The following is a 26399-nucleotide window of genomic DNA, read 5'->3' on the forward strand; positions in this document are numbered from 1 at the left end:
ATGTAGTATTTTCTCGTGTAAAGCCACCCGTGATTACAACCAGCACCCTCGACTGCAAATCGCGGGAGAAAGAAAAAAAGTGCCCGCATATTGATGCAAAACCGCCTTCTTTGTATTACAGTAAAGATGCGCCATGAAGCCAACTTATGCACCAAAATTCTCGTATAACTCGCACACCAACTTTAGCTCCTTTTAATTTCTGTATATTTTGATCATGTTACACACGACAAAAAATACTTCACTCGGTGTGCGGCCAGGTACGCCCAAGTTGGCAAGAGTTCAATGCATGTGCTTGCTGGGACCAAAGGATGAGTCATAATCACTAAATTTTGTAGCCTATATTTGAAATTTCGCTACAACGACATTCCACGACAACAAATTTTTTTACATGCCCTGTCAATTTCGTTGTACTAGGATTTGACTGTCGTAAATTTTACAATGTAACATATTTTACAGGTTATCACTTGTGTTCTACCGAAAGTCAAATCTTGCTGCTATCGAAAGTTTTTTCCACTTTCATTGAACCAAAAAAAAAAAAAGGCATTAGCACAGTCCTTGTTTCAAAGCTTTTAAAAAATACTATGCAGGTTTGATGGATCATGACAAATAGGCCCATTTTTCTTTATAAGTGATATACACCATTCACATTTGATTAAAAATTATTCAACCAAAATCACTATTTCCTTTAAGTTCACTTCGAACTTAAAATTCACTATTTACACAAGCCTACGGTGAAGTAGAACCTGTCCTTTAACATCCCACACATCTTACGAATCTGCGCATCTTCAACATTTTGCAGTCTTTTCATGCCAGGATATTGTGCAAGAAGCCTAAACTTCTACACTGATTGTCGAGATTACACCCACCTCCAGTTTTTGCCTCAGTACGGGGAACTCTCCAGCCTTGACAGCCAGCGCTCCGCCGCCTGTAAAGCAGAGAAGCTCGGCGTTCTCGGTGTTCCATGCCACGCTGTTGGCGTTGGGCTCCTAAACGAGGTAAAACATACACAAGTTGTGGGACTAAGTGCATTTCAGACTCTTCAAGATTAACTTGCATAATACCCGTAAGAGACAAAAATAAATAAATAAATAAATAAATATAGCCCGTTTCACGCTATAAAAACGGTCAGAAAACATATATACACACTCAAACCTCATTACAACGAAGTTGAAGGGGAAACACAAGTATTTCGTTATGTCCATTATTTTGTTATATCTATTATAACAGTTTTTGGCAATGTATGCTCAGATGGGCGCACACCTATAAGCATGCAAAGAAGGAAACCGCCTCATGGCCTGATGCACTGCTACGTGACCACACGTGAGACGGCAAATAAACACAGTCGGATATCATTAATTTGAGCACGCTTAGTTCGAACTTCCGGTCAATTTGAACTCACACTGCGGTACTGTCAAAGCTATGTGTATTCAATGGGCGGAAACGCCCTGTAATTCAAACAAGCAAGCACTTGTGACGGTTAATTCGAACATACCGCGCTCCGAAAATGCTCTCAGAACCATGCCCAATCTCGCAACAGCACCTCTCAACGGCACCTCTCAACGCTGCATGCAAAGAAGGAAAAGAAGAAAAGAAAAGACTGTGGTGGATTGTTTTCTCTCTCTCAAATGCCGATCTGCGACGCGCCTATGCCACGCTTCTTCCTTTTCCGTCTCTGCAAACAAAGACCCTTCTCCTTTCAAGGCCGCGCGGGGAGAGAGAGGAAAAAAAAAAGCTGTCGTGGTGAGTTGACTCTCTCTCGAATGCCAATCTGCTTCTCTCCGCGTGCAGATGCTCCTCCTTTCTCAGTGCAGAGGGTAGCAGCGTAGACGCAGTTGTTGCCGTCGTCTTTAGAGAGTGTTGGCAATGGACTTAGTCGCGCGCTACTACGCTTTGCAAACTACGTGCGAAATTGATTCACTCGTTGCAAGGCAAACATGTACAGACGTGCATCACCGATTACTTCAATTAATAACGGATGTCCTCCGATTTGTGAATAAATGTAAGTCTTCTGAAGCTTCTCCATTTTGTGTCCTTAAGGGGGCAGACTGCTCTTAGACATTTTTTGTTTATTTCTTCAGTGATCTTGATCAAACTGCACAGAATTATGCAGTTTTTTCTACTGATTTCAAATGTCGAATTAGTTTTTCTGTAACTCATCTTATTCCTGAGATAACTTAAACTCACTTCCTATTGTTTAAGGCCGCCATAGAAAAAAGGTGCTTAATTAAAGTGATATTTAAAATATCCTAACATAGACTAATAACTATAGATTGAAGTAATGCAAAAGTTTTTTGTTTTTAAGCCTTTCTTATTATTTTACTGCAAAATGAACTATTTATATTCAAAAGCAGTTGGAATCGTATTGAAATTTTGATCAGTAATTAATTAAAAAGGCTTGTTCTCTAAATTCTGCTCCCATACTTGCACCCTACACATATACAGGTTTCCATTGCAAAAAGAATTATTGTTGGGCAGCGAACAGTTGTAAATTTACTTTTTTGAGAAAAATGGAAAAAACTGAAAACACACAGCTTCTTAAAAAGCAACAATCATGGTGTGCATGTTTTGCAATCCTCATAAAGGTGCTCATAAATTGGTAGTAGAGCCTCGGACACAGGTGCCGGCAAATTATAAAGAGGCCTCGAAGTTGGTTCCCCATTTTTTGGCAGGTTCTGCATGTTAACAGCACCAAGAATCTGGACAGTTATAATGACATTACAACAAAATTACCCCTTCCTGGTGTGTAAAAATTTGCAGAGAGATAGTAAAATACTTGCAGATACCAAATATGTCAATTTTAAAAAATGATTTTTTTTTGTCACTTTTTGGTCCCAAAGAGCAGTCTGCCACCTTAATTGAGAGGAAAATCGCTTTGCATTGCAGCGCCGCTTCTTGGTCATGTGACCCGCTGAGCGCTTTCACAATCCTCTCCGCTGGCTGTGTGAGGACGGCTCTCTTGGCCCCGTGTGACGTGGCTGCAATGTCGGCGCGAGAGTTTTGAAAGAGCCGCGCCAAACGAGCGTCAAACTCAGCAGAAACCGATATACTTAACACACAACAGTCGTTTCCTTTTTGATAGACTATTTGATAGACTAACTTAGTTCATTATATCCATTTATCGGTCAATTTTACTTCATTGCAACGAGGTTTAAAATGCATGGTTCTCAATGGAGCTTTCAAGGGAAATTTCACTTACTTCAATACATCCATTATTTTGTTATATCCCGTTATGTTATAAGGAGGTTTGAGTGTATATTGATATTTGAATATATATTATTAAAAATAAATATATTCCATCACATATTATTTTAATTATTTCCTTATACACCCCGAATAATCATGTCATTGCCTCTTCTTTCTCATAATAGAATACTGCCAAGTGGTTGAGCCGGTAAGCAAGGCGGCGATCAAACTGTTAAAGATGAATGTTCTTGCGGAGCAAACTTGTGCTCAGATAATTAAGTAACACCTAATGTGTAAGCAAGTAAATATTGCCAGAAAATGACAAGTGTTGAGCATAGTTGTAAGCTGATAGTAATTTGACCGTTGGCAGAGTGGGTCATCTTTTTTACAATAACGGCAGAAGATTCCGCTGTTATTGTTAGTGCTTGTATTGGCTGGAGAATAAACTCGACTGCTCGTGTAATTCATGCATGCAGTCTTGTAAGAATGGTCTAAAACAATCAAGAAGTTTGTTTCCCAAGCATTGCGGCATGCTTTAGCATTGAAAGCAGTTTTTCGTCGGTGAAGCTCAATCTCAAATACATATAATCGTGGCAATATCAAGCACTTTGAAATAAAATTCTGCAAATATGACACATTTACAAACAGTCCATAATCATTTGTGTGCTAAGGGGTTATTCAGTCGACCTACGCATGAAACAAGCATGAGCAGCACAAGAGAGGCATGCTACCTGAAAGAGTAGCTGCCTGGAGTCCAGCTGGTAGACAAGGCAGGTGCCTTTTTCATCCACGACAGCTAGACGTGTGCGGTCAGCGCTGAGGTCCAGACAACGTACTGGACTGGTCACCTGCGTCGAGGATAAGAGTCGTTAAACAAGTTACGACGCTGAGAAAGAAATTTAGATGTAACGACACCAAGATTTCACCACAGACATGATCAATTTGGCCGACACACAGTGCCCACAGAAAGAAATTCATCAACTGAGGGCAAAGTAACAAACGCTTTCGCTTCCACTGTTCTTCACTATTTGTGACATGTCTGTGACATGTCATTTTCAGAAACAAGATTCATTGTAAAGTTGCACGAATATCTTGAGCAAGTGCATGTACCAGTTTCATGATAATTTTCTTTCCATGAGCAGTGTTCAACCACTTCAGCTGCAGATCCCTAAATAGCAGCTTAGCTGAGAAGTTAAAACAGACCAATGGTAACCACTGTGAGACACACATCATCATCATGTTGCTGTGAGCACACTTTATTGCTTGCACCCATTTCATGACTCAAAAAACAAAAAGGGAAGAAAGAAAGGTCAAATTGGAAGTCCCACAGTGCTAGTTTTCCAAGCGACTGGTGTCCTCCCAAACGACTTGAAAGCACCTAGCCAGACGTGTGCTCAAATCTATTTGGCCAGCACATACCTGATGGCAGCATCTCTCTGCCTCCCACAACACCAGCAGATGCTCAACCTTTTCCCCAGGATTCTGGTGAGCTGAGGTGCACCTAGAGGCATTCCCAAGTAATGGGGCCACTTTTCTGGATGAAGTGACTCTATTGTAAGACAAAAACTTATGGGTTTCCATTTGGCTATGAGAGTTTAACCCAATACCTCAGTCAAAAGGCAGACACTCTAACATTCAGACAGAGGAACGGCAGAATGAAGTTTCGAGTTGCTTGCGTGGACGCCCACCTTCCTTTGCAAAACTCGCTACACCGGACAGCCAAACCTAAAAATTAGGTTGCCTCTTAAAGAGCCACTCACCAGGTTTGACAATTTAGAGCTAACAAGTGCAATGTGTAGACGAGGCGTTCATGATCACGTCTGCCAAAGTTTGCTACGCTACACGCCGCGGAAATCGGTCAAATTGCAAGATGAACGCTGCTCCCCCCTCCCTTCTACCAGCGCGCGTCCTGAGAATGAGGGCATGACGTGCGAGTATGCTTGGCCCTAGGTACGCGGCAATGCAGTGACATTAGTCCTCTACGTAGACAACTCTGCTCTGACGTTGCAAACAGTAACATGTGATATGCAGAAATTATTTAACACGGCATGAGTAGTTTATGTAATTTGTTGCTTGAAAAGATCAATAAAACTCTAGATAAATAATGAGACGCAATAAGGGAATGTTTGCGTCTTTTTTTTATTTTTTTCCCACAAACTGCAAGGAGATGCGAAGCTAATGTGTCGGTGTTTCGCATGCGTTCGTGTCCCCGCGGTCAGCGCATGGTGCAGACGACCACCGTAGAATGCTCCTACGCGTTCGTGCACTCATTGTGCTCACCTATTCTACCGCGTCTAAGCCAGCGTTTGCAAACCATCCCACAGAAACAGGCAGAAGACCACAAAATAACGCTGGTCAACAAAGCAACGCCGCTCGCGTGCTCGAGGGTTGGACTTGTTCTGGCACGTTATGCGAACGTCACCTCTTGGTCACATGCCGGAGAGGGTGGGGAAGAGATTTGGCTTGCGAAGGCTACAAGGAGGAGCAGGAAGGGTTTCGAGCTCGCCTTCTTTCATTCTCGTTTCCCGCCGCTTCAAAAAACCTGTTTTTTCTGCTCGTGATGAACCGATTAAAAAAATTTTTGTAACAAAATGTTCCTCATCAGACACCCAAACACATCCACTGTCTAAATAAAATTTGGTATGGCACCTGGTGAGTGGCCCTCTAATGTTTTTCAACAGCCAATTGTTGGACCACATGAACGTGCAACTTAATTACGGCAGTGTAATTTCATGACCTTTACTTAATTTGCCCTCAGCAGTTTACTATGGTGACGAGTTCCTTCTGCAACAAAAATAACATCAGGTGCTTGTTTTGTGTCCTTCCCATACTACTTGCACTGCCGCTCAGGCACTGCACAGTTGCATATTCCCTAGCAGCTGAGGTGCACACCTTGATAAGAAACAATGGAAAAGGGTTGTCCAGTAGCAGCTGCAGCACCTGCCCGTCTCGCAGGCCAACCAGGAGGCCCTCGCGTCCCACAGGACCGCCGAGCGCCCGGATGTAGCGGATCGCCGACGACAGGACCCACTCCCGCTCACAGGCACCACCACGAAGACGCAAGCACTGCAGCCGCCGTTCCTGCAGTCAATGCAAAACTCACACTTAGCAGCTCTGAACTTCCTGAGAAGTTGCCAAATGCAATGTGCTATAAGTCAGCCGTGGTACAACAGCATGCTCTGTAATTCTAGGCAATAGATAAGAAAGCCCTGTGACAGTTTTTTGTAATCCGCACTGTATTTTTGACCAAGCAAATGAGAAAGAAAATGACTAACTGTGAGAAACAAAGGCAATTAAGTATAAACTAATACGGGGACATAACATTTGAAAAAAAAATTACACCATCTCGCACTAGAGGGAACCATGTGGAGATGCAAAGCAGTGCTGGTGTTCACTTTTGTTCATTTGTTGTTTCCATTTGTATGTTGCATTTGTGTGTGGAGTTGTGTTTAAGTTTTGTACCGCCATGTTACCCCCCTCCCATTTCTCTGTATTACCGTGTGTGTGTTGCAAACACTCAATGCTGCTAGGAGAGTGCAACGAAGCAAGCACGTGCAGCCTTATATATAAGCACACAGCTGTGGCGGAGAAATCAAAGGGAGAGGAGAAACAAAGTGGAGTCAGCGCTCTGTCAGATTTTTTACTCTACCTCCTCCTATCTCCTCGCACTCACTTGAGGAGATGGGGAGAGTTTGCACACGCTCAGTAATCGTGGCCACAACCCACACCTAACTGCTCCACCATAAACTGCTTTGCATCTAAAAAAATTTAGCTTCGCGATAAATTGCTAGCCTATTGAGAGAAAACTCTATCGTTTCTAACTACTTGCACTGCAATAACCGTACTCAATTCACCAGAACACATAACCATGTAACCCCAGGTTGGTACAAGCCACACTAGAGGTGTTTGCCATGGAATGCTAGAGCATGAATATAACCTAGACACTGTCCTGTTAAAAAAAAAGAAGCATCAAAACGGAACACAAATTGGTAACGATACCTTGATTTGTATGAGTTGGTTTGTCTTGGCAGTGTTCACATAATGCACAAACAACGAAGGCGAAAAAAGCACATACGACAGGACTGGTGCTGATTAGCACCAATCTTCGACATTTGCACATTTTACGAACGCTACCAGGAATCGGCAAAGTGCATGGGCATGCCACTTAGAGTCGACACAAACAAAAGCCGGATACACATATAATGTAACACAGCCTTCATCACCAGTTGCAGCATAACACCACATTGCCTGAATTAGCTTACTTTAAACGGGCCCTGAAACACTTTTTTGAGTAACTATGGAATTAATTTACTGGAAAAGCATATCACCTCACAGATTGAATGCCGCAAAAATTTTAAGAATCTGTTCAGTACGAGTAGAGTTACAAAGATCTGTCGCACACTAAAATCACATTCTCTCTTCTCTCGTCCCGACGAAAGCGCTGAAAGCTAAGCAGGAAAAGATGAAAGGGGCAAACAAAAACGTCACGTGTGCGTCGTGACCTTGCGCACTTTTTTTCTTTTTCTTTGAATATGCGGCTTTTTCAGTGCGCTCGCGCGTGGACAAGTGATGGCCTCTTGCGGCAGTCTCTGTAACAACCGAGTGCACCATGTTCAAATCAGCCAATGGCTTATTTGTTACTTATTGGGCTTATTTTCCGTGATTTGTCGAGAGAAAAGAAACATATTTTTAGCTAACTTCTATAATTTATTGTGAATTATAGGCCACGTGCTGCACTATAATATTTGGCTCACATGTTGTCGGGAGCCTCTACTATCGATCGGCAGCGTTATCTGACCATGCTCAAAAAGTGTTGCAGGGCCCCTTTAAAGAGCCATAGTACATACTCGAACATCATTTAGAATGTTAGGAGATCACATGCTGTGTTCACTGAACCAAGTTGCTTGCCAACCAACTTACTCCACTAAAAGTGCAACATTCGAACACATTGCCAACAACAAAAACAAAAGAACATCAGCAAAGAACCACGTGAAGATGAGGTGATAACCTCAATCACGGCTTCTTTATTCGTAGCGGCTGCACTTTTTGTTCCTCGACATTGCATGCACATTATGTACAAAGAATTGAGTAAGGAACATAACGAAATCATGAATTTTCATCACTTCTGAGCATTAGTACAGCTTTGAAGCCCTGTAAGTTGGTATCAAAGCATAAGCTCTTACGAGCCCACAACAAATGCAGATTTTGATGGTGCCATTTCCACCACCACTGGTGTTCGTCAAAACTGTCATGCACAAGGGGAAACAAAGAAAGAAATCAGGTTTCGAGCTGAAATAGATAAAAGGCAATCTCCAGTAGTACACTGCAGAGCCGTGCCAGTGCTTTAAACCCAATAAGTGTCATGTAGGGCGAGCAGCCACTTGAGTAGTCATGCCAGAAAGGTGTGGCAGAAATTTACAATCAGTCGGACCTCTTTATAAGAGACACTGATATAAGAGACAAATGGGTATAAGAGACACCAGTGTGCCTACAGTAAAGTACAGGTTGATAAAAAAATGCATACAAGGTACCCTGCTTATAAGAGACGTCACATATAATAGACAAAAATTGCTGCCCAGAGCACGTCTGTTATAAAGGGGCTTAACTGTAGCACCATGCGTCGATACACATGGTGTAATGAATGTGAGCTTTGCGGCCAATTGTATCAGTGCGCACTACAGTATGATCCCTGGCCATTCCCTTCTCACATAATGTATATTGCTATCCGTGACATGCATGCAACCTAATTAGAATTTCCATACATGAACATATGTGTTACGCCAAGTGATAGCCTTACTACATTTGTATCCCATAACATACTGCCACAAGCAAAATGTAAAGAAGGATGCGGGTCAACATCAGTCCGTCATGAGCAATAGCGTGACAGAATCAGCATAAACTGAAGACTACGAAGGAGATGATGCACGACTGTGGCACGTGTGAGCATGAGCATTCAAAACCACTAAGAAGCCTCCATGGTTATTCAGAAGAAAAAAGAAGAGTGGTGTTGAACAGGACAGTAGAGAGATGTAAAAGAGAAGTGCACAAGGGGAGGGAGTGAAATGTGAGAGGGGCGGCTCGCAGACTTCCTGCATGAAGGCTGCTGCAGGCTTTCACCTGGACACCGACCCAAACTTCTTCAATATTCTGGCATTTGTTAGGCGAACCTACGCCTCTGGCTCCGGGGCCAAGTGTCAGCAGGTGAACACCTACAGGGAATCCGGCTGTTGACCTCAACTCATCATATACTTCCTTCCCTCCGAGTTAGCATCACCACCGCATCTCCAGCCACCGCTGTCTGTGCTATAGTGCATCTCCACCATGCCTCTGTAGTCTCTTTTGTACAGCCCACGTCTACTGAATGAACTTTCTCATGAATGCATCTTTCTTGACTCTTCTTAACATCTGTTTTCATTTGTGCACTTGTTCCTGTTTTTGTAACTTGCTAGCTTCATGACTGTTTAAGTACTATATTGAGTGTCTGGCTGTTTGTATGCACAAATGGTTTCGTCTTTCACTTTTTGATGTTGGTTATGTGACCGTTTTTTTTTTATGAACCTACACGAGAGGGAATCGATTAAATACCCTTTTGATACAGCGATCATGCCAACAGGTGGCATGTGGTGCTATCAGAGGCGCACTAACCTGGCAAAGAACAAGGTGTTCGGAGCAGACAACCAGCAGCGTGCACTCCACCTTGCGGACAATCTTGTCTCGCAGCCTGTAGTGCATGTCGTTGGGCTCGGACGACTCGCTGCTCAGCTCGTACACCATGATTCGTTCGGGCAGCTGGACCTGCACTCGGCGCACGATGGGGGATTACACAAGTTACACAAGTTTCAAGCCTACGCAGTCACTGAAAAGCCTCAGGCAGCCAATAACCAAGATGGGTGAAGACTGCTGCCTACAATTTTTCCATGCAACAACAGTAAACAGTGCGCTGGTAAACTCACGGCAAGGCGGTGCTTGTAGATAGCCAGCTTCTTGACCAGGTCACGGCACTTGATTCGGACTGCAAGGTTATTAAGTCAACAATGGCACACATTAGAACTAATATGCAAATTCTGCACTCAGTGAAGCCTGCATTCATGCCGGCAAATGGAAAAGAATAAAAAAACTGAGCCGTAACCATCACTGCCAATGCAAGCACACAGCTGAATGCTAAAGTTAATGCCGTTATATAGGCTTGTGCAAATATTTGAATGCTTAGAATATTCTAACCAATAATGTAGCATTCATTATTTGCTGCTAATAGAATTCAAATGATTGAAAATTTTGATTTCAGACGAACGAATAAATGCACAATAATCGGCATATAACACCCAGTAAAGATAATTTCACTGCAGTGGAGGGGCACTAAGCTGAAAAAGCACTTGTTTAAATATATTAGTTGGGTGATTCCACGTAAGATTGAACAAAGCATGGCTAGTCGACCTCTTAAATTTATTTCAAAATTTTATATCTTTTTGCCTAATGAGTGGAAAGAAGAGGTCCGCAAATGGTGTTGCCGGAAAAAATTTTTTCGAAGCAGAGTAAATCAATAATGACGAAGAAATAGAGTGCCACACTTACCTGCTCTGCCGTTATTTCCAACTTCGTCGATGAATTACACAATATATGTTAAAACTACATACTTCGAACTTGTTTAGCTAAATATATGCGTATTTTTGCTTATGTTCACTACTCTGAGTAGTGCAGGTATTTATATAAAAAATCTTAAAAATCGTCCCGGAAAACATTTTTTCGCCTACTTTGCAGGCCTTAATTTCAAAAAGAGCCTACGACAGAGCGGTGAAAATTCAGCATTATTTTCTAAGCATGTTTAATTACAAAACTTCCAAAGCTTATATCAATTACACTTTTTAATAAAAAGGTACAATCGTGCTAACTTAAAGAAAACAGCACGCAAGAGAAGCTTCTGACAACAATTAAAAAAAAAACATTCTTGATATTTTTTAAACTTTTCTCACTTATTTTCTTGCACATCAGCTGTCACAATCAATAAAAGCATGTTGCATAATGTGGTTTCACTTGCAGTTACTGCTCATCAAATAATGCCCTTGTGCAAGAATAGGCGATTATACATCGGACTTCCTGCGTGCTAAATATAAAATGTAGGCTTTTACTGCAGTTCTTTAAAAGACAAACAGCACTGAAATACCTGTAGACTGCACTGAGCACGCCGATTTCGAAACTGTTTGGTCACGGGAGTGGCCATGAGTGCTGTATCAACGAGTAAGCAAGCGCGCACAGTCAGGCGTGTTCCGGGGAAAAGAGGGCTCGTTTTCGTGTCCTCAGGTGAATAGACTGCCGTGCAACCGGGCGTAACTTCCACTCATATGCATCGGTGTGCCAGTATTTTATCTGCCCATTGCTCGCCATGAGCCATGAGCTGTTAACACAAAGTGCAGACGTAGCAGACATTGTCTTACCCTTTTGTGTGTTCAAAGTAAACACATACAAAAGCGTGTCTAGAATAGGCTGGTATAATTAAACAAAAGGGTCCCGAGGCGACTGATGTGACTTGGGCACAGCAGGATTCCAGTGCACGTGCTTGGTGGGTAAACAAAGGTGATCAGCCAAGGCAACGTTTCCTTTTTCTACGACGAGATTTTACAGAACAGAGCCTTTTCGCTAGCACATCTGTAGCTGTGGTACCTATGCCACAATGCGTAAGCTAACCTGACGAAAGTGTGTTGAGCAGGTGAGCACCAGCATAAACGGCAACTGTTATCCCCTTCACTACGTCTACAAGCTGCCACAGGCGTGAAAGGCAGAGAATGCTGTACCACAGCCTCAAAAGTTGTGTTTTCATGACACGTGATCGCGAAAGAATCAGTCACGTAACAGGTGCCGTGAATTAGATTGCTACGTTGCCAGCATTCACAGGACAGAAAACGATTTCATTGTTTTTTCCTGAAGATCCCAAATATGACTTCGGCCTCTGCTTTTTTTGCTCCATGTAAGCTGAAAGAATACGGCAGGGACAAGTTACGTATAGTGGCGTAATACACAATACATGGGCTCAGATTAAGATTTGGTCGCTTGTGTGAATACAACTGTACTGACCCCACAAACCTTTTGTACGAAAAAAAAAAACGCACATGTATAAAGGTAGTGCGTATTCAGCAAGGGACACGCTGCATGACAACTTAGTGCCACTACAAGTCTTCTGTATCATCACCTTTTACGTCTAAAGTGACTCCAATCATCGATTCGCCATGGCGGGCAAGTGGTCACGATGGTGGCAGCGGTTATCCCGGTGGTGGTAGCCATGCTTCGATGGAAGCAAAACGCCAGAGACTCGAGTGCTTACATTAAGATACACATCAAGTTAAACCCCATCAATTATTATCAAGGCGTATATTACAGGTGGTTTAAACTTCTGGAGCCCTTCACTACAGCATCATCTCAATTATACTGTGGTTTCGAGGCATGGAGTGCTTACAAATATTAGATTATACAGTCAGTAATTACTAATTGTGAAAGCCAAGCACAGAAGCAAAGAAAGCTGTCTGTCTTGAAAACAAGGGGATGCACACCTTTCTCGTCAGTCACGAGGTGCTGAATGATGACATCCGTCATGTTGTCTCTGTATGCATACCGTTCGCGGTACAAGCTGTGCACTGTTGAGAAGCCCAGCTCAAAGTAGGCTATGGTGCCATCCTGACAACCCAGGGCCTGAAAAAGTAAAGCCAAATTCAGCGGGACACTTTAAACTCTCAACATCAAGACCACCAAGGAGCTGCAGAATGACGTTTTTAACACCGTTAAGCTTTACAAATAGCAGATGCAGGCACACCGGTTCACAGCATGTTTAGACTGAACTGTTTTCCAAGGTATCTCCTATGTATTGACCCAGTGAATGTCATTTGATAAAACATTTGTACTATTGTGCAAGTGCCAGTCTGCCATGTGCTAAGTAGCTAAGATTTCCATCAAAGTGCTCCTCTGCGATGGATGCTCACCCAAAATTACAATGGCGACATTGTCCAATCTTCAAGTGAAGACGCAATACTGGTTACACATGGTGGGTCTTGTATTATGCACGTAATTTTGTCACATCCACATTTTTTAATGTTGTAATACAGGCTAATTGCCTCTCTGCAATGTTTGATAAGGTAACTACTAAGCTTGTGCAAGTATTTGAGCCCTTTAAATATTCAAACGAATATTAACATACTCTAATTTGAATTGTTAAAAATTTATAAGTATCTGAAATAAACAAATACGTGATGTCACTGACAGCTTCTCTGCACTGGAGGCCCTAACATGGCGGCAACTGTGACTTTCTATTTCATTAGAGGGAGTCAGTGTGAGTCAGTGCAGAGGAGCACACAGAGTAGTTTGCAATCTTTGCAATCTTTTGCGCTCTCTCCGCTTTCTTATGTTCGCAAACCGCGCCAAGCAGGAACACCGAAGAACTTGAGAGGCACCGGCCCTAATCTGATGTCACCATTTCTCGGCACATTTGAGTAAGAGTTCATGCAGCATCTCAACCAGCTGGGACCCTAAGATGGCGGCCACGGTACCGTCAATGCGGAGTATGTAAAGTATAAATGTGAATTAGCTCGTCATTCACCCCCTGTAAAGGTGGTTTCACTGCCGTAGGAGGTTACTATACCATGATAGCATTTATCCCCCCCAAAAAAAGCCACACTGCCGCGAAGCCCCACTTCAAGGTTTAAAGGGGCGCTGCAACACTTTTTGAGCATGGTCAGAAAACGCTGTTGATCGGTAGTAAAGGCTCCCGAGAACACGCGAGCCAAATGTTATATCAGAGCATGCGGCCTAGAGTTCACAATAAATTACCAAAGTCAGCTGAAAATTGCCTTCTCTTCCCTCGACAAGTGACGGAAGACGCGAGAAAATCACACGTAGATTTCCCATCTATCAGGCATTGGCTGATTTGAACATGGTGCTACAGAGACTGCCGCAAGAGCCCGTCACTTGTCTACACATGAGCGCGTGATCGCCCTGAAAAAGCCGCATATCCAAAAAAAGAAAAAGAAGAAAAGTGCTCAAGGTCACGACCCGCACGTGACGTTTTTTATTTGCTCCTTCCATCCCTCTTTTCTTAGCTTCCAATGCTTTCGTCGGGACGAGAGAAGAGAGAATGTGATTGCAGTGTGCGACAAGTCTTTGTAACTCCGCTCGTACTGAACAAATTCTTAAAATTTTTGCAGCGTTGAATTTGTGAGGCAATACGCTTTTCCAGTGAAACAATTCCATGGTTACTCAAAAAAGTGTTTCAGGGCCTTTTTAAAGGGCCACTCACCAGGTTTGACAGTTTTGAACTGACAAGTGCAATGCGTAGATGAGGCATTCATGATCACGTCTGCCAAAATTTGCAACGCTATGCACCGCGGAAATGGGTCAAATTTCAAGATGAACGCTGCTCCCCCTTCCTTTTGCGGGCGTGCGCCCAGAGAATGAGGGCATGACGTGCGCGTATGAATAGCCCTATGTACACGGCAATGCAGTGACGTTGGTCCTCTACGTAGACGACTCTGCTCTGACGTTGCCAACAGTCGCATGTGACATGGCGAGAATTATTTAACATGACATGCATAGTTTATGTATTTGTCGGTTGAAGAGAATAATAAACCTCTAGATAAATAATGAGGCGCAAAAAGAAAATGTGAGCGTTTTTTTTTTTTCATTCCCCCCCCCCCCCCCCCCCCGTGAATTGCAATGAGATGCGGGGCTAATGTGCCAGCATTTCGCATGTGCTTGTGTCCTCGTGGTCAGCGCATCGAGCAGACGATAGCCGTGGGACGCTCCTACGCATTCACGCACTCATTGTGCTTATCTATTATACCGCGTCTAAACCAGCGTTTCCAAACCATCCCGCAGAAACAGACAGTAAACCTCAAAACAAAGCTGGTCAAAAAAAAAAAACTATGCTCACGTGCCCGGGGGTTGGGCTTGTTCGGGCACTTCATGCGCACGTGACCTCTTGGTCCGATGATAAAGAGGGTAGGGAAGAGATTTGACTTGCGAAGGCTACGTGGAGGAGTGGCAAGGGTTTCAAGCTCACTTCCTCTCATCCTCGTTTCACGCCGCTTCAAAAGAACTGTTTTCTCAGCTTGTAATTAACGGATTCAAGAAATTTTTGTGGCAAAATGTTCGTCATCAGACACCCAACAACTTCCATGGTCTAACTAAAATTTGGTATGGGGCCTGGTGAGTGGCCCTTTAAGGACCACATTATGCTCACATATATTCTTTTTTTAATTTAAAAGCCTGCTATGCCAGCTTATATGCTCTAAGTATAGTGAATTTTAATATGCTACATATTTTACAGGTGATCACCTGCATTCTACCAAATGTAAAATTCTGCTACTATTCGAATTTTATTCCACTATCTTTAAACCAAAAAGAATGACACTTGCACCAGCCTTGTTTCAATAAAAAAAAATTATACAGGTTAATTAGGTCATGGCAAATGTGCTAACTTTTTTCATACGGGATAATGCTACCCAAACTCGATTTGAAATTATTTAAACCAAATCACTATTCATTTCAAATTTGCTTCGAAGGTAAAATGTACTGTTCACATAAGTCTAGTAGCTGCATTTGAATTAGGCGAGCAAGCTAACTTCTACAAGGGCTAGCTTTTGCAATAATGAATGAAATACTTATTATATCACTGTTTCAGAAAACTAGAGAGTGGGTACACAAAACAAAAAAAACTGCCTGATGCAGCTTGAGGACCGTTCGGTGAGTAATGATCACATGATTACAGTATGTGAGAATGGCTGTGACTGGCGGAACTTTGAATGTGATGCAGCTGCAGACACCTGGCAGTAGGACAGGAAGAAAGGCATGGACAAATGCACTGCCAGCCTAATGAGCTGCAGGGTAAACAACATGTGCAAGCACATATCTAATGGTTAAAATGAGAACATAGAGCCCGGAATCAGTTCCATATAGAATGCTCTAACAGTACCACAAGCATATTAGTTGCTTCACATGAAACTGAATGTGTATCCAACTGCACACTACATAGACGCTTCAACAAGCACTTGGCTTTAGCTTTTGTGTAAGGCATTACAACTGCACTTAAATGTGGAATTTGAATTTTTTTCTTGGGTAATAAATTATGCAGGCTGTGCAAGTGAACCTCTCTTCTTTTTGACAGATGCCAGAATGCAGCGAGGTCTATATAAAATGAAGAAAAGAACTAAAGCAAGGACACTTCATATATGCTGACTAGTACAGCGCCAGTTCAAATGCGGATGTGGTGGTAGTGTTTTAACAGAGGCGAAATGGTATAACACCTTTCCAGACCCCTTCACAACGACATGCCTTGTAATCGTATCAAGGTTTCGGCATGTAAAATTCAACATACCACTATGTGCGTTTTAGATGCGAAGTAGCTCTTTAACTATCCTGTGTAACACCGTCCCTCCATACGAACACTCCCTGCGCCACAGGTGTTGGTGCGGTGGCAAGTAGGTCACGCTGCCACAGCATGTTGACGTCACGCTCCCCTCACAATGTGCACTGACGTCACTCTCTCCCTGTCCTGCCACACGCTCGCCGCGGCACCCCCAGCCGCCGCCTCGTCCATTTGCTCACCACACCTACAGCGACCACCGTTCGCTACACCGCGGACTCGTCGGTTCAGGCGCAATAAACCTGACGCACCTAATGTACACATTAAAACACGTCTGTACATGTCGCCAACCATCGCTCCAAGCGAATCTTCCCGCGCTCACATCAGCACCCGCATCAGCCCGTTCAACCCGTGACACCACCCGTGCGCAACGCTGCTGCTTCGCATCCTATCAGGGTTCCTTTTGGAAAGATGGTCCAAGTTTTTATCAGTTTGCAAGAGTATTTTTAATTTTAATATACTTAGGTTTCACCCACAAAAACTGTAACCAATGTTTGATGTAAATCACACAACAATGTTTGGAAAGATTAGTGAACGTTTGAGATGGTTTTTAACAGAACGATCTCCCAAAAAGAATAGACAATTTTACTTAACAGAACTATTACACACAGGACACAAATAATCAAGATTATTGATGAGCTTACATGAGCACCAGTGATAATGCTGCAATTTTTCCATGACTAATTAATAGAAGACAAGACATTCCACTGATGATGAACCGATTTATGTGCATGCCGCTTTTACTGCTATTTGAGAGGTGCTCTTGTGCCGAGCCCAAGTTCACTCAATGAAGTGTTTTATCGTTACTGACTGCATTAAAATTTTTTTGCCATCCCAACCCCCCCCCCTCCCCGACAATATTACTGCTGTTTTACTTTTTCAGTTACAAAAAAGAGCTGGAAATGCTCCTGCTCACCAGGTGGCTGGCGTCTGGGCGTGCCTGACAGCACCACACCCATGAGGCTTGTTGGGAGACGGGCCCGACGCATATGCCGTCTCGCGTGTAGACACGTGCCTCCCGGCACGAGCCGCCCACCACGAGGTACTCGCCACCGGGAAAATAGCTGACGAAGGTAGGGTCGAAGCCCAATGCCCGCTCGCGGCCAGTCTGCTGGCCCGCCATGTTGTAGAAGGTCAGAGTCTGTGCCCAGTCGGCCACGGCGAGAATGTCTCCGACGCCTTCTTCCCTGAGTCATTCAATCATCAATGGCAGCACATAAATCAAAGACGTCTTCAACCGCCTGCACTGCTCTTTCTTGTCACACTTATTGTACTGTCACTTAGTTCTAGCAGTGAAGAACGAAGCAGTCACGCCATTAACGATTCAGTTACACTTAAACTTCCTCATAACAAAGTTGTATCTCACCCAAAAATAAGTTTAGTATATCCGAAAATTTTTTATAAAGACAGTATTCCTAACACTACAGCTATTGCATGACTATTCTTTATTTACTTCGCTCCAACCAATATTTCATTATATCTGGGTTCATTATAATAATGTTTGAGTGTATACTTACTTAGACAATAGCTTTATACACTCTCAATCACCAGAACCAACCATTGGCATTGTTGGCTTCTAACATAAGCAATATAAACATCAGTGATGCCAACGATGTCACAACATGACGTCATCCGGACACCACGAATTGCGAAAATTTGTGCTATGATCATGAAGTCACTCTGACGCCACCATGATGTCACACTACGTCATGTCACATGACAACGTCACGACATGACATTGTCAAGTTACACTGACTGTGTGATCGTTTGGCGAATCGCGGAGGCAGTGCTACCCAACTTAAATGATTCGTGGTAGTGCCTTCAGATGGAGACGGGTAGTACCAACACATGAACTGTAAAAAAAAAAGGCGGTTTTCTTCTCTTTTGTGAATTCTGATGACACCACAATGAAGACAATAATAGGCACGTAACATGAAATGAACTGGTGAACATAGCAAAACCAAGCATGAAGCTTTAGAATGATATGGGGGGAGGAATATGTCCCTCGAATAATTACATTACATTACTATTTACATTACAGTTTTAAAAAAATGTTAGCCACAGCAGTGATGGAATGTTACAGTAGCTTCCATCAAACGGCTGAAAACCATCGGACAGCAAACCTGTTTAAGGTTTCCGTGGCATAGATAGAATTTTATTAAGTTGATGCAAGTCATTTTGGTTCTTGCACCGCACGCACCGTTTTCTGTGGTCCTCAATCGATGGGGCACTAAAGTATTACGCCTTATAAGTGCCCCATAACATTTTTACAAGATGATATAGAAAAGCTCCACAAAAGAGCTTATCGCCTCCTTTGAAACGAACCTATGCCGCAGTGAAACGAATCTATTGCTGCATAAGTTTTTAAAATCCATCCAGTATGAGCAGTTTCAAACATCTGCTGCACGCTGTAATTGCTTCCTCCTTTTTTTTGGGCCCCGCTGCGGTGGTCTAGTGGCTAAGGTACTTGGCTGCTGACCCGCAGGTCGCGGGATCGAATCCCGGCTGAGGCGGCTGCATTTCCGATGGAGGCGGAAATGTTGCAGGTCAGTGTGCTCACATTTGGGTGCACGTTAAAAAACCCCAGGTGGTCCAAATTTCCGGAGCCCTCCACTATGACGTCTCTCATAATCATATGGTGGCTTTGGGACATTAAACACCACATATCAATCATCATCTCTTCTTTCGTCCTGATGAAAACACTGGAAGCTATGCAAGAATGCATTGAATGAGGGAAGAAGGCATGTCACACGTGCTTAGTGGCCTTGCGAACTTTTTCTCTCTTTCTTTCTTTTCTTTGAAAACGTAGGTTTCAATCGCGTGCACACCTACAAACACACTGCGGCCTCCTGCAACAGACCCAGTAACTCCCGAGCACACCGTGCTCAAATCGGCTAGTGTGATACTTGGGCCTGTGCCACAGTGACTTTTGAGCATGTAGTATCATTTCTCAATGGCAGAGAGAAAGTGATCTTTAGCTGACTTAGAAAATTTATGTAAAATCCAGGCCGCATGCTGCGTTTTAATGTTGGGCTCGCATGTTCTCGAAAGCCTCGACTATTGATAAGCAGCGTTTTTTTTACCAAGCTGAACAAAAAGTGATGTACAGTCCCTTTGCTATCAAAGGGACTGTGCTATCTATCCTTTGCTATCAAAGAAACAAATATGCAGTGTTCAAAGATAATTATGGCCAACATAAAGATTCCGAGCAGAAATAAAACATAAAATTTCTTTCTATCTTAAAACAGGAGTGGTGTGGAGGATGGCCTCCTGCAGGTCCCACCAGAGAGCACTGTGGAGAAGCGAATGCTAACACAACGATCTCTCCAGCAGAGCAACGACCCTGTTTGTGTCCAACCTGAGGCGAAACATACGTCGATCGTTTCCGTAGTCCAAAGAACTGTCGAACACTTTTCCAACTCGAGCGGCTGGCATTCGAGTGAGCAGCCCTCGGGCGAACACGGGATCGCTCCTCTGGCCCCGGGCCATTAACCACCACTTTGTGACATAGCGTGGGTGCTCACATCAACTCCATCGGTGGTGGGTCTTGTTCTATTGACAGCACGATGCAGCTGTATTCCATGATTTGAACCCACAACGCCTTTCATACTCAGTGACAACTACCAATCATCGTAACTAGTCTGGTGATGAAACAGGGATGAATATGCTATATATATCAGTGCATACAGTGGGAAATTACGTTGGCAGATTATAATTAAAGTCGGAACAGTGATTCGTCTAGACTACGCCGTTTTGTGACAGCAGGATATGGCTGATGACAATGTTCCACTGGCAAAGAGCACTTGACAACAAATAGTTTAATGGTCCTGGTGGGCCTCTCATTGATCAGACAACACGAGCAATATGTAGCTTTGTGACAGCAAAGTAGTCATGATTCCACGTATGGGAACTGCCAAGAGACATAATTTTTGCTGTGTAATATATTTGTCTTCGCGATGTTGTCTAGTGGGTTATAATGTATTCATTGTCTATGAGGCCTGATGTTCATCGCACATACACTACTATATAAAAATTGTAGCGAGCTGGAATTGGGCACGTTGCATTCACATATAATGCACCATATGACATGTGAGCTTAGGTAATTATGTGGGCAATTAGTGATCTAAATTACTGGTCTAGGTTGAGTTAATAAGAGAGTTCAATGCTAACAGAAACAGTGAGGAATTTGCTCAAGGAAACCTCAAGGAGGGGAATAAGTGAAGTGAGGAAAGGCAACTGCAGGCGAATATTCAAAACACATGTTCAATGAAGTAAAAATTGTCTTTGTCTGCAGTCACAACAGACACTAAATAAACGCCAACAAAGGGAAAATTTTTTAATGCCTAGTTTGAAATGACTTTTTTGGCATCAGCTACTGACTTCTCCATCACTTACAGTAATTAGCAAATTACGCTTCTTGTTAAGCGCTCGAGATCTCTTAGAAGCACCTGACAGACCTCTCATCAACTTACTTCACAGGGTTCCAGCAGACTCCCCATACGGCCGCCTTCGGTCCACCAGGTCTGTCAATGCGCACGACTTCTTCACCAGACTGCAAGAAACGGCCACATTTAAGGCATACGCTTTCATTCACTCAACAGCTCAGCACAAAATTTAAATAACTTACCTTCCTTTTTGGTCTAAACAATAAACCTGTCACCCTAAAGATGACACAAATAAAAATTTTGACGAATGCTTTATGAGACTAAACTGATTTCATTTTTCCTTTTCAAGCAGTCAATCATCCTCTATCTCTGACTAATGACTGCTTTAAAAAAGAAAAACTGAAATCAATTTAGTCTGATGAAGCATTCTTCGAAAAGTGGTGGGACTTCTGAATATGCCTTAACCCTTTGTGGGTTCACCTACATTTTCCACATGATAACGGAAAGTAGGCCAGTGGAATATTAAAATGACGTGCTCAGATAAGCCACAATTCAATTTTCATTAAGATAAGGCCGTTAGTTTGCAAAAAAAAAAAAAAAGTGGCAATATGTGTCCCACTGACCCATGACGTGCCTTTGAAAAAGTGGGAAAACACCTGTCGCACTTAAAGTTTCTAAAAAAAAACTAAACTTCACCTCTGCCTCCTCTCTCAGCAGCTGCTGCTGCGCCCCTAGAGCGTCCAGCAGGAAACTACAGACATAGGCATACCCTCTCCCAGCGCACAGGGAAGGGTAAGCCGGTGTCATCGTAGAAGCAAAAAAAAAAAAAAAAAACACTGGACCGAGGGACCGAGGACGTACAAGATGGCTTTCGCACTACCAAGGCTACCAAGCACGGGGGAGAGGAGGGGCCACACACTGACGCGAGTGGTACTAGTTTAGCTATTTCCAAGAACTTTGGTCCCACTGCCTCATGAGCACCCCAAGCTGTGATCCGTCGCACGAAGAGGCTCGAAGCAAGTGGTCAAGCAGGGCACTTCAGAAATTGTTTTAAAAAAATTGGCCCCCGTATCCATATACTTCACTGCAAAAAACATCGAGGAGGAGTTGCATGAGATATGGACACCATGTGGCAGTAATGAAAAGAAACGAAAGCTTTTTAGAACGCAGAGCAGCGGGTAGAAGGCAGCATTGGGTCATTTTAGTGAAACGTCAGTAACACCTGTTTTCGTTCCTAACATCACGTTGTCAGCGCTGTGTAATAAACACTGCTGTCTTTAGATTTACGTATCCATGTATTTTTAAATAAAGACACACACTACCTCATACTCACATATTGATGTTGCGCTCAAATATGCACAATATTTGCTTTTTGATTGACAATATTCACTAGCACGGACTCAGCCAAGAGATCAAGAGGGGTGGGCTTTCAGCAAGGGGTTAAATGTTAGCTCGAGTGGCTGAATCGATTGACAGACAGACAAATAGAAAGACAGACAAACGAACCCAAATTTTTGTGCTGAGGTATCCCAAGAAAGACTATCTGTCTTTAAAAAAATTCTGGTGCAGCTTCTTTCTAACTGTGCTACACTGGGTACCTATTGTGCTGTGCCTGCAGCTTTGTCTAATTTCTTCATATAAACCAACCAGTCCAGCTCCTTTCTGTCTTCTGCCACAGTAGATAAGGATGAGCACCTGAATTATGCTTGCTTTTTACCCATATGTAAAATTATGGTTATTAATCAGGCAAGCCTCATCAATGTGGTTTCACTAAATGTACTTACCGAATCCTGTAAATGTACACATGAGCTTTATCCATCTCTGAGTTTTTGTCTTTTATCTTGTACATTTGTTCTCTTTTTCACTTTCTGACTGTCTAGAGCATCGATTACATCATTGTTCCTTTCTTTTTTCACACTCAACTTGAGAAATGTTTTAGTCACAGCTTTTGCTTTCATCGCCACTTACTATAGTGCCAAAAACTAAAGAAAGTTACAAAATAAATTCAAGGGTTTTCTCACTTATGACGCATTGTCCTGCGAAGTAGATACCAATTGAACTAGAAAAGGACATTTATGCATGCCTGCTATACAGTTAGTCCCAACAAGGAACTGCTTCATTTTCCATTCAAGTATTATTAGTGGGCATGGTTATTAGCTAATATGCGGTGCCATTTCTGAAATGAAAACCATAGATAAATACCAGAACTACTTCTCTCGAAAATTCATCAAACGAAAAACATGCCATAAGTTTTAAAGAACAAATAAATGATAATGACAAGGAAAGCATAGGAGATATTAGAAGTAATTTTAATGTATTGATACCACATATTAATACATTAATACCATGTATTGATACCATGTATTGTAAACATGCAAAATATTTTTTATAAGTTTCTTAAATGTTTCTGATCAACGGCAGCAAAAAATTATAGCACTGATGGTTGCATGGAGGGCGGAGGAAGCTTTGCCTGGAAAATAAAAAATGGGCAGGTTCGTTCCACTATCCCACTGTAATGCGAAGCAGTGAGAAAGGTATCTCTAACCTTGATTATTTTTAAGTAGGTGCGTTCATTGAGATGCCGGTGATTTGTACAGGCATTGGTTACTCCTTTTTGATCAATGGGCAACAAAAGGAAAAACACACCGGGAAGAACAAAGTACTATTGTAAGTATTGGAGCTAGTACTAGAGTGTTCTAGCAAGTGTTTCACACGTTGCAATGCACACTACAAGTGCACAGTCCAACAAGCCGCAACGGCCAAGCCAAATGCAGGGGGTAAAAAAAGGAAAACCTATGAAGAGATTGTCACGGTACACATGCAATACAGTTTAACATAGGAAGATGCAACAAAGATAGAAGAACACATCCAACACTTTCGAATGACAGCAAAGAGCACATCAATATCAACCACTGTTCAGTGCTGTTAGGGTGTCATGCAATTTAAATACATTAAGTGAAGACTTGAAATCACGCCCCATACCCAATATGCCCAAATTTTGCCACCCAATTGAGGGACAAGTTTAGTTAAGGCTGCAAAGTGTAACACAGGCTAGAAAACTTGCAGTGGCCTTTCTATCGAACCATTTTTTTTCTTCTCTGTATTCCTTCGTGCAAGTTGAACAAAAAATAGACAAACGAGCTTACTCTGCCACGGATGCTGACAGCGCCAGTCGCGAGTCCGAGTGCCAAGAACTGACCGTCGGGGTTCCATCCCGCGCTGGTGACTCTCCCGCTGGTGCGATGCTTGGAGACCGACTTTTGTTCTGAAGACCACAGCCCTGCACACCCATCATCTCAATAACATTGTCTGTAACGTTCAGGTGCCCTAGTTGTCTACAAAGCTGCACGTTGAAGGTGCCCCAAAACACTTTTCTAAGTAATAATTCGATATCCTAACTAAAGAAGCTTATTGCCTCACAAATGGACTGCCACACGAATTTTTCAAGATCCTTCGAGTATGAGCCGAGTTTTACAACTTTGCTGCATGCTTCCAACACTTTCTCTCGCCATTCGTACCAGCGAGCACATTCAAAGCTATGCAGGAGACAAGGATAATAAGGGGCTTTAAGCCGCGTCCACTGTTCAGCACACGTCACGAGCTTGAGCAGTTTTCTTTCTTTTTTTTTTTCTTAAAATACACATCTAACTCTCAGTGTTGTCACGAAGGAGCGTGTGGGAACTTCATGGCATCCCACAGCAGCTGTGGTAATTACGCAGCTGTCAATGCTTAAGTCACTAGTGGCTAAAGCACTCGGCTACTGACCTGCAGATCGTGGGATCAAATCCCGGCCGCGACAGCTGCATTTTCGACGAAGGCGAAAATGCTTGAGGCCCATGTGCTTAAATTTACATGCACGTTAAAGAACCCCAGGTGGTCGAAACTTTTAGAGCCCTCCACTACGACATCTCTCATAATAATATGGTGGTTTTGGCACGTTAAAGCCCAACAATTACATTATCACAGATGCTCCAGTCAGCCAATAGCCATGGACGTTAGGTTGATGGCACACTCACCGGGGTTTAATGCATCGTTTGTAGAGAGAACAGTGAGGGATTTCTAGCTCACTTTGAGAATTAATTTTCAATTCAAGGTGAGGTGCTCCGCAATGAAACCTTGCCCGCTTGTTCTCGGGAGCCTCGACAACCGATTGACGGTGTTCTCTAACCATTCTAAAAAACTGTTGCAAGGCCCCTTTAAACAGAATATTTAAGCCGTAAGCTGGTGCTGGGATCCACACACAGTTGCAGAAAAGTTCTTTATCAAGAATATACAGGGTGCTCTAAGAAATGTGTCTGAAAATACTCAAGACTAAAGAAAATACAATAATTGCTTGCTGAATTCACGACTACTTCTTCTAGAGCGACACATATCTAGAGACATCAGCTGACTAGATATGTCAGCTGATGTCTAATATGTCAGTGATGATATAAAATGACTAGACATCAGCTGCGGCTGTTGTTAAAGAAACTAACTTTTTAATTAGTGGAAGCAGGTCAACAGGTCAAATGAAAAAAAATTGAAGTCTTTTTTTTTTTTTTGCTAAAAGCCTATCGCCGCTTCGAGATTTTCAAAACGAGACCTGTGGCAGTTACGATGGAGTAATGAAATTCCACCAAAGTCACCCGTAAAACTGAAATCAAAGTGCCAGTAAGTACAACTAGCACATCACCAAGATTACATTAATGTTCATTACAATGATTGCAGTGGTGTTAGTTCTTTTACAACCCTTCTTGGACATGCACCATGTGTGGCACAATCGAAAGTGTGGCCTGCACACCCACGAGAAAAAATTGATAGATGGTTGATGCAACAACATTCGCTTATTCTATACCTCCCGGACGAGTGCAGTTATTGCACCCTCCTGCATTTCGGTTCAGGTTTCGCCTGCAATATTAGCCAAATTTCATCTCTCTAGTAGAATTACCAGTAACCGCTTTTGAAAATCACGAAGTGTCAGTGAGCTATTCTCAAGACGACCTTCATTTCTCCCGTGTGACTCAATTGCCTGACTCCCCTAATTAAAAAGTTAGTTTAGTTCCTTTAATTACCACCACAACTATGTCTTCAATCTTTTCAACATGTCTGCCACCACACACAAGGTAATTATGAAGGCAGCGAGCAAATGACATCATGTGAAACATAATGACGTCATGCTGGAAAATTTCCTGGCACATTTTATGAAACACTTTGTATAGTGATTAAGTAATATGTGTTAAGGTTATTAGGAAAAGTCTAGGTACCAAGAAGGCATTGAAAAATTAGAAGGCCCTAAAGCTTCGCCTTTCGGAGTTGAACGTGATAGCGACATCCTGTTCCTAGTGCATACTTCAAACACTTGGTGCATGAAACCTTTTCGAATTTACTATGCACCCACTACGTGGCCTTATGGAAAAAGGCACATTAGTGTGTCTGCCTCCTGTAGAGGA

At 42.8% G+C, this 26399-nt stretch overlaps 1 protein-coding gene across 2 annotated transcripts in view; it reads right to left on the reverse strand.

Moving 5' to 3' along the window:
• The window catches only part of LOC142771981 (intraflagellar transport protein 122 homolog), a 78154-nt gene that overhangs the window by 44220 nt on the left and 7535 nt on the right, over positions 1-26399 (reverse strand). For both annotated transcript variants that reach the window (XM_075874026.1, XM_075874027.1), the window contains exons 4-12: positions 24117-24250; positions 21058-21137; positions 17502-17772; positions 12726-12864; positions 10137-10195; positions 9829-9978; positions 6076-6264; positions 3915-4031; positions 867-986 (exon numbers count right to left, since the gene is read on the reverse strand). In XM_075874026.1, coding sequence (XP_075730141.1) covers positions 867-986; positions 3915-4031; positions 6076-6264; positions 9829-9978; positions 10137-10195; positions 12726-12864; positions 17502-17772; positions 21058-21137; positions 24117-24250 — 1259 coding nt within the window. The remainder of the gene's footprint in view (positions 1-866; positions 987-3914; positions 4032-6075; positions 6265-9828; positions 9979-10136; positions 10196-12725; positions 12865-17501; positions 17773-21057; positions 21138-24116; positions 24251-26399) is intronic.

The sequence above is a fragment of the Rhipicephalus microplus genome, chromosome 9 (assembly GCF_043290135.1).
Source record: "Rhipicephalus microplus isolate Deutch F79 chromosome 9, USDA_Rmic, whole genome shotgun sequence".
In the NCBI taxonomy this organism is placed as follows: domain Eukaryota; kingdom Metazoa; phylum Arthropoda; class Arachnida; order Ixodida; family Ixodidae; genus Rhipicephalus; species Rhipicephalus microplus.